The sequence below is a fragment of the Nothobranchius furzeri genome, chromosome 17, assembly GCF_043380555.1.
Source record: "Nothobranchius furzeri strain GRZ-AD chromosome 17, NfurGRZ-RIMD1, whole genome shotgun sequence".
NCBI classification, from domain to species: domain Eukaryota; kingdom Metazoa; phylum Chordata; class Actinopteri; order Cyprinodontiformes; family Nothobranchiidae; genus Nothobranchius; species Nothobranchius furzeri.
In genome coordinates, this window is record NC_091757.1 from 38,947,536 (window position 1) to 38,959,950 (window position 12,415).

Below are 12,415 nucleotides of genomic sequence, written 5' to 3' on the forward strand. Positions count from 1 at the left end.
TGCAAGTTGGATTTTTAACTGTGTACTTGGGCCAGCTCCTGGAGAAATCCTAAGGCGTTCTCTGGCCAGCTGAGAATAGTCCTTCCAGCGTGTCCTGGGTCTTCCTTTGGTCTTCCTCCAGGTTGGATGTGCCCAGAAAAATTTCACCAGGGAAGTGTCCAGAAGGCATCCTAACCAGGAGCCTGAGCCCCTCCCAAATGATCGAGCTTCTCACCCTATCTCCAAGGGAGGGTCCAGCCACCCTGCGGAGAAAACTCGTTTTGGCCACTTATATTTGCAATCTCATTCTTTTGGTCATTACCTATTAGCTCATGACCATAGATAAGGGTAGGAACCTAGATCGACCGGTAAATCGAGAGCTTGCTAGCTCAAAGGCCTTCTAGCTCAGGCCTCACAACTGCAGACAGGGCATCAATCTGCTTATTGATCTTGTGCTCCATCTTTCCCTCACTCATGAACAAGACCCCGAGATACTCAAAGTCCTCCACTTGGGGCAGGACCTCATCCCATGAGCTATTTGTCATCCCAGCTGCTTCCTGTGCGGCTGCGAACTGCTCCAGTGAAAGCCTGAGAGGATGATCTGATGAAGCCAACAGAACCACATTGTCTGCAAAAAGCAGAGACCTGATCACATTTGGACCATTCAACTTTAAATTTAGTGCAGAGTTAATGGAATGTTTTAAACTAAATATTTTCATTTTAAATAAGACACCAAGACTACACATGTCTGCAGCGCTAATAGACACTCATTTATATAGTTGGTCAGTAAAGAAAGTTGATGGGGGTGACTCGCTCTTTGTTTCTTTGTTTGATTTTTCTAAAGTAGCTTAAAACTGTTTTTGAAGAAGGTTTTGGCTCGACACACAGATGACCAATGAAATTAACCCTTAAGGACCCATAGTGACACTTGTGTCACAACCCATTTCAAACATCTGTATAATTGCTTCTTGAGTCAAATATTCAAGATTGAAAACCCCAAGTGGCATTTTATCCATACATATATCTAAAATGATTCTACTTCTTCATTTTATTTAATTCATTTCTACATTTTGATATATTTATTCCAATCTGTTTTCTAATTCAAAGGGTTTGGGCTTTAAAGGGTTAAAGTACCCCCAGCACGCACACACGCACACACACACACACACACACACAGTTGTGATACCTATTCAATTAAGTCCTAGTGTAATTGCCCCTTGCTGTCCAATAGTCCAAACGCCCCCCCTGTGCTCACAACCTTTAAAAGAGACTGTCCCAAAACACCCAGCAGTGTTTGACCTGAACTCTGCTAGAAGGACAGCCACAATGGTGAGTTGTAACTGACAAATAGTGTTTAGTTGATGACAAGATGGAGAGGAACTGTAGAAAATGTGTTAAATGTAACCATAGTTTAAGCATTTTTAACAAAATTGTTTTTTCCAAACTATTTTGAACTTTTGGACTCAAAAACGTTGCACGCTCCAACTGTCTGCTGAGTAATTCTTGTGATTTCATTCCTGTGAAGAAATATTTGGCTCCAGCTTTGCTGCTCTGGTGTTTGGTGTCACTGTCAAACGCTCAGTGCTTCTTCAAGCCCTTGCCCCCTGGTAAAAGACACACACACGCGCACACACACACACACACACACACACACACACACACACACACACACACACACACACACACACACACACAATGACAGTGATTTATTTTTTCTTGATGCATCGACAGGTGATCAGACTCATTGTCAGGATGACGTAGATAAGACGTGGCATCCACTTGGTTCACATTGGAGAAACAGTAAATGCATGGACTGTGACTGCTCTTCATGTTGTGCCGCGTATGTATAAGAATCACAGTTCCATGGGTCAAACTCAGTTTGATGATATTCAGTGTTTTGTTCATTTTTCTTAATAAAATGCTATTTTTTGTGTGTAACTGCAGGTATTATATCCCAACACAGTTCCCCAGTGACTGTGTGTCTGTGTTTGACCCAACGGCATGTGAATACATCGTGCACAAGAAGAACGACCCATCAGAGATTTGTCCAATTTACTCTGCTGTGGGATAACAGCTGATGATGATGGTATTTGTCCATTAAAATAAAGTTTGGAAGGTTCATGTTTATTTTGTCAATCAGAAATCTAATCATTGCTTTCAGTTTGCACCTTGCAGCAAACATGAATGCACTTGGACCTGCAAATAAAAGACCAAAGTAACGGTGGTGGTGTAATTTTGTTGTCAAATAAAATGAAGTAACTGCAACAAAACTAGGGCATCTTCTTTGATGTAACCTTTGACCCTCTTTCTTTTTTTGAGGTTTTATTTTACATTAGTAAAGAGGGGTTAGGTGCTTTGATAAACTTCAGATAGACTCCAGATGTGAATATTCAACACATGCAGACACATTTCTTTCTTTCCTGTGTGTCTCGTAAAAACATGACTGCAGATAATCACATATGTTCTCAGAGTTAAAAGCAGGTATACACCACTAGGTGCATACCACTAGGTGGTGTGTAGAGGTAGGTAACTCTTGCGTTTCGGCAACATTCTTCATCGCTCTTCCTACTCAGAAGCAGAGAGAAAACACAAGCTAGGGACGTTCTGCAGACTCATTCAGGGTTTGAGGATCTTTCTGTTTAGATGACTGTGACATAAACAGAAATCAGGATCAGACGAATGATTGTGGACCTCCTCTCATCTTTGTTGGACCTCTGCTGCACACATCCCTTAATGTTTGAGTTCAATGGTCCAAACACCATCATACTCACAACCTTTAATAAACTGTCCCGAAAAGTCCACCTTATAATTTGTGGTCAAAAACAGCAAAAGTGCTTCTTGGGTGTCAAACATTATAAGACCCTCTGGCGTAATTCAGATGAGGGATCCACAGAAAAAAAGGGGTCAGAGGCACTCAGGAGGACGATAATTAAAAAGCCTTCATTATTCCATCTGAAGGACAAGAGGAGTCTGAATGGGCGCGTATTTTAATGTGCATGCTTAATTTCGGATTGTTTTTGACTCTCCTTGTCTAAATTTCTTTTTAGGGTTTTCAACGTGACATTCCCTCCCTTTGAGCGCTTTCAATATTTGCTCTGCTTTCTTTTTCCTGTCAGTGCTCCTGAGCTTTAGCCTTAGTTATTTTTTTTTTCTATTTTCCATTCTGGTCTATCCCTTGAAACATTTTCCATTGTCTTTCCTTCCTGTTTCCTTTTGATGTTTACATAGAAAAACGACGTCACTTTCAGAAGTGAAAATTAAAGCTTTTATGAAGCAAGCTGCTTCTTTCTCTTATTGGAGCCACTAGGATAACTCCATTTCATGCTTCATGTTTTGACTATCGCTTCGAGTTTGTTACGAATGCTCCCGCCTCTCTTCTTCTTCTTATTTGCGGTTTTATGGCACTTGGCAAACAACCATTTGGTGCATTACCGCCACCAACTGGATTGGAGTGGAATGACTACCAATCACTTCCAGTTTGTGCATCGCCGTCTTAATAACCCTCTTATGACCATAATTATAACAGCCGCCTAGTATTATTTGAATCTTATGGCTGTAAAATTGTTTGAACCTTGGTATCTTTTTAGCAGTTTTTAAGACAATTTATTTTTGTAAACTTTCAGATGTTTTTATTTGATGTGGTAGGCCTTGAAGCAGTTTCTCTCCAGCTGCAGGCAGAGCGCAGCTCTCACGGCCATGGGGTGCTTCTGTCACGATGGTCGACTGGGTAGGGAGTTGAACTTGGTAAAGATGTTTGATATCTGGATTATTCGGTAGAATTACGGACCAGATTGTAGGCGCTCCGGAGGTCCAGCCTGGGAGATGGCGTCCAGGGCAGATGTGAGGAGTGGCAGAGGATGGTCTTTGACTGTGATTTTGTTCAGACCTCGGTAATCGATACAGGAGCGGAGATCACCCTCCTTTTCCTGACAAAGAAGAAGCCTGTGGCACCCGGGGAGGAGGAAGGTCGAATGAAACCCTGCTGGAGGGCCTGGTCAATATATTCCTCCATGGCTCTGGACTCGGCGGGAGAGAGAGAAAAAAGGCGCCCCCGGGGTGGACTGGTTGCTGGTTGCAGCTTGATTTCCATGTCGTACGGGCGGTGAGGCGGCAGTGTGGTGGCGCGCCGCTTGTCGAACACTGCAGCCAGGTCCCGGTAGGGCAGTGGCAGATTGGGCGGTGTTTGGCCAGTGTCACCGTCCGGGCGGTCTGGCATGGATGTAGGAGGAGAGAGGTGGGCCTGGCACTGGGTCCCCCATTCCAAAATGCGGCCCTGGGACCATAATCCGGGGGTCGTGGAGACGGAGCCAGGGAAATCCCAGGATTAGAGGAGAGGAGGGAGCACATATGATCAGGAACTGGAGGGTCTCTCGGTGGCCTTGGACAATCTGGAGTGGCTGGGTTCGGTTTTGGATCGGATAGGGTTGGAGGGGCCTACCGTCCACCGAGGTCACTGGCACAACTCTCTCCAAGGGGGTCATGGGGATCCGTAGGCGCTTAGCCAGATCCATGTCCATAAAATTGTCAGCGGCCCCCGAGTCCAACAGCGCGTGCATCTGAAGTGAGGTCTCAATATGAAGGAGGGTAACATGAAGAAGGAGTCGATTTGAAGAGGCGGGGGCTGAAGGTGACCCAGGCTGAGCGACCCCGACACTCAGTGGGTTCCTTCGTTTCCCAAACGTAATGGACAGTTCAGGCGTGTGGTGGGAGGAGCCACAATAGGCACAGAGACTCTCGCGCCACCGTCGCTGTCTCTCCTCTGGAGGAAGGTGGCCTAATTGCATAGGCTCATCAGTAGAAGCGGGTCCGGGAGCAGGCGCAGAGGCGGAGCTGGCCTAAATGGCGCCCTGTGCGAGATCCCCCGTGACGCCCCCCCCCCCCCCCCCCCCCACACACACACACACACACACACACACACAAACACACACACACACAAGAAAAAAAATTACACCTACAACTTTGTTTCAAATTGCATGGAGTGTATTATGTATAACAACGTTTGCTAACTGAATACAACATCCAGCTCCTGGCCACCTTCTCACCACTTGTCAAAGTTCTACTGAAATAGTGATGATGACAACACCTGCCATCGCCTTCATTCCTGGGAAATATAAAAGTAGTTGGCACCTTGGTAGGTCCTCTTCGAACTAGCTCTGTGCGTATGCTGTCGGTTATTGGTGATGTCCACTTGGCTGGGTCTGAAGAAAGAGGCTCATCATCACCTTCAATGGGACTCATTGGTTGATCGTTCAGGCTTCTCTATTGACAGAAAACAGAAGCGTAACTCAACACATTGCTATGTGGACCATTTCACATATTCTATTAAAATACAATATGTGACATTCAAATTTCTCTAATGTTTGCAGGACACAAACAACAACACACACACACACACACTTGTGCAAAACTTACCTGACATATCTTGTTGGGGAGATGTGGCAGCTGGCTGTCCCTCATCAAGTTCACATATACTGGTAGGTCTCTCTATTGACAGAAAATGGAAGCATAACTCACCACATTGCTATATGGAACAATTCCCATATTCTGTGAAAATACTATTTAAATGTCTATAGCTAAATGTTTGCTGGACACACACACATGTGCAAAACCCACCTAAAGTATCTTCCTGGGGAGATGTGGTGCCAGCAGACTGTCCCTCCTCGAGTTCAAATACTGGCCTACTGGAATGAGCAGTGGAGGTAGATGGCTGTGACCCCGGGGGCAGCTGATGTCATCACAAAATATCTGTGTAGGGCTCCTGATGTTGCATAAAACAACAATACACTCTTCATGTCACGTCTGTTGCTTAAGCATTTTAATTAACATGTTACAATGAGCATTTACAGTTTTCAGCAGTGGTGGAAAGAATTCTGAAAATCTGTACTCAAGTACAAGTACTGTTACATTGCTAAAATATTACTCATTTACAAGTAAAAGTACTGCTGTTAGAGAAACACTCAAGTAAAAGTACAAATAATTCATAAAAACCTCAGAGTATTATTTATTTTTAACGGCTGATGTCACCATCACTTCTCCAGACTGGGGCTGCCTCGAAATTGTGTGTTTTCCTTTACCAAAAGTTAAAATACCAACAATCAATTAATCATTAATAATTGATAAAATACAAAACAAGTGTTTTTCCCTAATTTTTTTTTGTCATTTTAAGTTTTTATTTCCTTATTCAGCAAATGTCTCCGGCACACAAAGAACTAAATGACCAGAGGAGCCACAACTATTGATTAAATATCCATGAATCCATTTTAACTGGTTAAATTCTTCAACTCTCCCACGCTGCTTCAAGGTCACTGTGAGTTAACATAGCCGCGGTGTGCAGCACACTTAACGCAACACGATGACATCATCGACTTGTACAGTGCTGAAAGGCGAGACAGTCTCAACTTTCAGCTATAAAAGACCGCTCTAGCTATTATAGTTTTTATGTTATGGCAGTTTACAGTATAAACGGGATCTTACTAGCAGGGCACCTCCAGCGGCCCGCTGCCGCTCCGTTTTTCGTGGGGTAAATAATACGTAGCTCATTTCCCGAGTCCAAAAAGAAAGGCGAATGGCGCCGGCGCGAGACCTGCCGCCCGCCGTCAATGTATTTCAGCAAAATTCTCAAAGACTCATTTTAATTTGATAGCGTTTGGTTATCAGCCTTTCGGTTTTCCCACTCTTAGCTATTCATAAAAGCTCATTTGACAAAGAAAAAGCTAGCGGTTGGAAGTAGTTCTAAATACATGCAACGTAAGAAGCTAGCAAAAGACATTTGAAGGGATCATCATAGCACCATGCAAAACGTACAGATTAGAGAGGTTAGTTAATCAATAAGTTGGGGGACAGGCGGGAAAACTACCAACTAAATAATAAAGAGATGCATACCTGCATCTTTTCCTCGTTTCTCCTCCTCTTCTTTTCTTTTTTTCCGAAATTGGGCACCAGATGGCTTCGACCGCTTCTTCTCCATTATGTTTGTGAGCGGTGATGTGTGAAGCGGTACCTGTATCCCTCCATCATCACTCTCCGAGATCCCTCCGCCCCCCACCTGATGAAGGGCGCTATAGAGCGCACCACAGAGGCGCGGCGGACACAAGGGGGCGCAATAAAATCCCAATATAAACGCAAACAATGACTTTGTTGTGCTTTTATTACAGAAATATTATTATTATCATCACTCATCACTATTATTATTATGAAGAACATGTGATTTCTATGTTTTGTTGATGTATCGGTTGATGGAAGAAAAAGAAAAAAAAAAAAAAAAAAGAAATTAAATGCCGCCCCCTCCAGACTGCCGCCCTGTTCGGCCGCACATGTTGCACATATCAAGCTCCGCCACTGGGCGTGGGGGAACGATGAAGAGGTCCAGGCGCCCTGGATGGGCGAGTGAAGGGCTTGGGCCGAGCCAGAACCCGCTGATCCATGCGCAGCGCCAAATCGACCACTTCATCCAGGGTCTGGGGCAGTTCCTTTTCTGCCATCTCATCACGGATGTAGGTCGCCAGTCCCTCCAAGAAGACGGCTCGGAGGGCAGAGTCATCCCACCGCAGCTTGGCGGAGATGGTGCGGAACTCCGACGCATAAGCGCACACCGTGCGCTCCCGCTGGCGGAGCTTTAGGAGTTGTGTTTCTGCTCCCACTTCGCTGCTGGGTGGAACAAAAGTCTTTCTGAGGGCGGACACAAAAGCAGCATAGTCATTGCAAGCCGGTGATTTGGAATTATAAAGCGCAGCGGCCCACTCAGCCGCGCGTCCGGAGAGCAGGGAGGTGAGATGCGCCACCCGAGAGCGCGCAGTGGGGAAGCGCCCTGGCTGGCACTCAAACTGCATGTCGAGGGTGGCGAACAGACCGTCTGGGCTCCCCGTCTCTCCGTTCCACCTCTCTGGGAGACTAAAGTGCGGCCCCTCTGTTGGTGGAGCGAGGGCTTGCTGCTGGAGAGCATGGAGGGCTGTGGATAATTGTAGGATGAGATCGGTCTGGGAGTTTTGTTTGGTGTGGAGCCGATCGATCAGGGCGTGGAGCTGAATGAGTTCATTTTCCAATTGCTCCGTCTTTCTTTTCATGCGCTCGAACTCCGCTGGATCTACGGACTCAGTCATCCTGTTACGATGGTCGACTGGGTACGGGAGTTGAGCTTGGTAAAGATGTTTGATATCTGGATTATTCGGTAGAGAACTCTGATCAGGGGTTTCAATGAAACGATGACTGAGTGAAGAGCCGGTGCGGCGTCTTCCATATATAGGCTTGGGTGTGACTGGGAGAATGCCGGGAGTTCCCGCGAGGAGCATGCTGGGAAATGTGGTCCAAGATGGAGGCCGGTTAGCTGGGAGAGGCCGGTCTGGGGGCTTGGGTTCTGACAGCTTCTCTGGCACACCGTGCACTGTTATACCAAAAACTTTTGTTTTAGCAAATGTAATTATTTATTGTAAAAAGATAAATAATGCTGGAATGAAGCTGAATCTTACAATTAGCAAATAGTTGAGGGTTGTTCAACTAAAAAAATAAAAAATAAAGACTGAACAAACCTTCATACCCTGTTCACTGGAGATCTGTCCTTCTTTCGTGGTCACTGTCTTCAGATATAAGCCTTCTGGGACACCTAATGGATCGTGTTGATTTTCTTTGAGGCATTTCCACAATTTCATGCTGGCTTTTTAGCTTCCCCATTCCGTTGTCCGCTTTCACCATGGCGATGCGCTCCGTTTCAATCAGGCTGTACAGCAGGATTTCCCCTCGTAGGCAGCGATATTTTTCATAACTCCGATTGCTTCATGCTATAGATCGTTGGAAAGCTGCTTTTATGTACTTTTATGAACCATTGGAATTATTTGAATCTGATAGCCATTCAAAAGTTATAAAACGGAGCATTTTGGATGACAAACTCAGCACGTCTCTGAATCTGTGTTGTGATTTGTTGCGCTCAAGACAGGGAATCCCGGTGGCTACCGTAATGTATTGTATATGCTGTCATGGTCTGTGTCGGCGTCTCATCTCATGTGTCTCCTTTTGTCCTCCATTTGTTCTCTAGGTGCTCCTTTTGTGTCCTCTAGCGCCCTCATATGTCTGCGTCTCTATATGGTGTCTTCTGTTTGTAGACCTTTTTATCATCCCCTCAGGTCCAGTGTTCATTTAGTTATCCTCTGTGCCCCAAGTTGCAGCTCCAGCCTCTTTGTCCCCAGCTGTGTGTGGGTGTGTGTCCATTCCCCAGTTCATTGTGTGTGTGTGTGTGTGTGTGTCCATTCCCCAGTTCAATGTGTGTGTGTGTGTGTGTGTGTGTGTGTCTGTGTGTGTGTTAATTCTTCCCGCAGCCATTAGGTTTAGTTTGCCCTCTGTTTCTGTTTGCCCATTTTGATTATTAGGTTCACCTGTCTTCCCTCCAGCTCTCACTCCACACACCTGCCGCCATTTTCCCTAATCACTTCTCCCTGTGTATATAAGCTCTGTCTTGTCTGTGTCTGGTGTCGGTTCATTGTTGTATGTTGTCAGCGTTGCTCGTGCTCTGTTCTGAGCTTTTGCCTTCAGGTCTTCGTGCTCTTGGTTGAGCTGTGTCTCCAGGTTTTTGTGCTTTAAGAAGAGCTTTGGGTGTTCCTGTTCCCCAGGACTTATTGGACTTTGGCTCGCTGCCTTTGGATTACTACCTTAATAAAGGATTTTTACTTTATCCTCCACCTCTGCCTCATTCATCTGGTATCTGCATTTTGGGTCCTAAAACATCCTCCTACACCAACTCATGACATATGCATGCAAAGCCCCATTTTTAGTCTTTTCAGCACTTTTGGAATTTTAATGATATCTTGAACGGTTCAGGAATTATGGTAATGAGAAGTGCGCATGTCCAATCCCGTCTGCGGCCACTGGTTGGTAATAAGAATATTGTGGCATTAACAGAGGGGTGTCGGCGGTCAGGGCTAGGGGGCCCCCCAACACAAGGGGGCCCCAGGCGGCTGCCTACCTATGCCTAATGGCAAGGCCGGATTAACCATTCGGGCAACTGGGCAATTGCCCAGGGCCCACGATCTCTAAAGGGCCCAGGGCAGCAAGGGCACGAGCAAAATACTGTAGGCCTATCTGTAATCTCCCGCTTTATATTAAACTAGGGTGACCGTACGTCCGGTTTTCCCCAGACATGTCCACTTTTCACTCTCTGTCCGGGCGTCCGGACTGGGGGTTCTTGTATTGATGAAAATGTCCGGCTTTTCATCCAGGAGCAGGGATCGAATTATGGGGGAGTTAGATATCCTACACATCCAGGGGAGCCGGAAAAAAGGTTTCTACTGATATTACATCATTTATGGACTCTTCTGAGCAGAGAGCGGCACAGCGCGTTGTTGCGCAGCGCTCCAGGCAGCTGCTTCCAGCGCACGGTCCATTCTCAAAGTGGCGCAACCAAAAAAACTATAATTAGCACACGATCGTTCATGTCCGCACATGTTCTCTACTTTCTGTCTTATTTGCGCCTGAAGCGCTCTGTTCCTGCGGACCTCATCACCTGTGCTGCGGAGATTTCACCTCACTGACGCAGCATCGAAACGCGCTCTCCGCTTTGCGGTCAGGAGATCCCTTTGATCTGCTCAAAAATAACTGATGTGGTGAAAAAGTAAGAATCCAGGCAGCAGTTTTTCTGGAGAGTTTAGAGGAGATGCAGGAAGATGAGAGACAGACAGGACAGGAAAATAGTTCAATAAAAACAAAAAAACAAAACAAAGTGTTGAAAAGTAAACTGTAGGTAGATCTATCTCCACTACACGTTTTTACCTGTATAAAGCAATAAGTTATACACATGTAGTATTTATACATCTGATACAATTCAGATCACCTTCAAAACTCAGTCACACACCAGGGCCGTTTCAAGACATTTTGGGGGCCAAGGCAAAATGACCCCACCCACCCCCACCCCCCATAACTGGGCTCCCCAGAAGCCTCTGTGTAATTCATACCCTGTCCAGTAGTGTTAGTTATACAGTGTTTATAAAAGCTCCTCAGACATTACTGACATGTTATCAGATGAAAAACTAAATTATCAGACATGCTGTCTCATCTGCTGCTTTTCTAAACTTGCAAAAAGTAACAAAACCATTTGAAAGCCACTTTGTGGATTCTCTGAAAGTTTCCATGGAGTGTGTGACAACTTATTTTATCATTGATCCTATCGTCTAATCTCACAGCTGAAACAAGCATCCTTAATAATCTGTGCACAGGAAGCTTACCGATGCTGTAGTAAAACTAAAGGTATAATAATTTATTATTAATAAAACCTTGTTGCAGCACTAAAGCAGAAAAATGAGATTTAGCAATAAATATGCTAAACATTTACATATGAATTGTTTTGGAGCCCTTTTATTGGCAGAATCTGATATCAATTTAGTTCTTACAAAAAATGAGTCCCAACGTGGTTTGTGTGGCGTTGCCATAGTGTGATGTCATAGGCACAGATTTCCTGTCCTCTTGTTTGGAAATGGAAATATGATCACCCTATATTCAACAAACTGTCCACCCGGGCTTTTGCACTGCACAGAGACGCTTCGCTGCCTTAGACTTTAAACGTCAGTTGAGAGTCAGTCTCATGCAGACTGACCAATGAAGAGAGGGCCTCAAGTTAAGACCCTCTCCTCATTGGTCAGTCCACACGAGGTGGGTCAAAGGTTACCCTGAGCGAGTTACGTGATGTCAGGCATTCAAGTATTGAGTATATTTACTGCATATTACAGTAAAATATTCTGTATGTGACCATATTATGGTGATCCTTGGGTCGTGATGATGGGGCCCTTGAATATTGTTGCCCAGGGTACAACAAAGTGTTAATCTGGCCCTGCCTAATGGTAAAACCACCTCTGATACACAGTCAGAAAAATAAATTACGCTGAGAGAGGTGAAGTACCCGAGTCACAGGCTGTTCCTTCTCCAAATGTGCATTTCGTCCATCACTGTGTGACTCAACGTGGTCTGACACAGCAGTGTGTTGAATTTTGACAAGCCTGACAGATGAATCAACGTTGTCATTTGACTATGCAAATATTTCACCCACTTGGTCTGTGTTCAACAGATACTTGGGAATTGGTGAGGGCACCATTTCCTGTCAGCGCAGATGACAGCAAGCCTCAAGCCCAGCCTCCATTTGCATCATGTTCAAGCAAAATCATTTACGTCAGAGGGGTAAAGGCAGGAACAGTCATCCACCGACCTTTAAATATTCGTACAATTAAGTAGTTTCACAGCAGTAGAGAAGAAGATTTTGAGAAAGAAAAGCCTAACATGCCACTGAAAGGCATTCAGCTGTTAAGACGGCTTCATTTAGCTGTCTTCTGACTTTTTACTTTGTCCATATTCTATGTTTCAACAAACCTACATAAAAAATATTGTGAGTTTATAACTATTAGAAGAAATGCAACATGCACATCCACAACACTGAGCTCTGCCCAGAAGAAACCCACATACA

General features: G+C 45.0%; 2 protein-coding genes and 1 long non-coding RNA gene across 3 annotated transcripts in view; 2 read left to right on the plus strand and 1 right to left on the minus strand.

Moving 5' to 3' along the window:
* LOC139063608 (oocyte zinc finger protein XlCOF6-like) overlaps window positions 1-12,415 on the plus strand; it is a 173,689-nt gene that overhangs the window by 118,143 nt on the left and 43,131 nt on the right. The window lies entirely within an intron of this gene.
* Window positions 1,147-2,198, plus strand: LOC139063626 (beta-microseminoprotein-like). The gene is made up of 4 exons (XM_070546021.1): window positions 1,147-1,308; window positions 1,505-1,586; window positions 1,711-1,819; window positions 1,924-2,198. Exons 1-4 carry the CDS (start codon window positions 1,306-1,308, stop codon window positions 2,048-2,050), a joined length of 321 nt encoding a protein of 106 aa, XP_070402122.1. The 5' UTR covers window positions 1,147-1,305; the 3' UTR covers window positions 2,051-2,198.
* Window positions 4,911-6,986, minus strand: LOC139063627 (uncharacterized). Its single transcript, XR_011516997.1, has 4 exons — window positions 6,862-6,986; window positions 5,593-5,737; window positions 5,392-5,463; window positions 4,911-5,238 (listed from the first exon to the last, which is right to left on the minus strand). It is a non-coding gene; the product is annotated as an uncharacterized lncRNA (long non-coding RNA).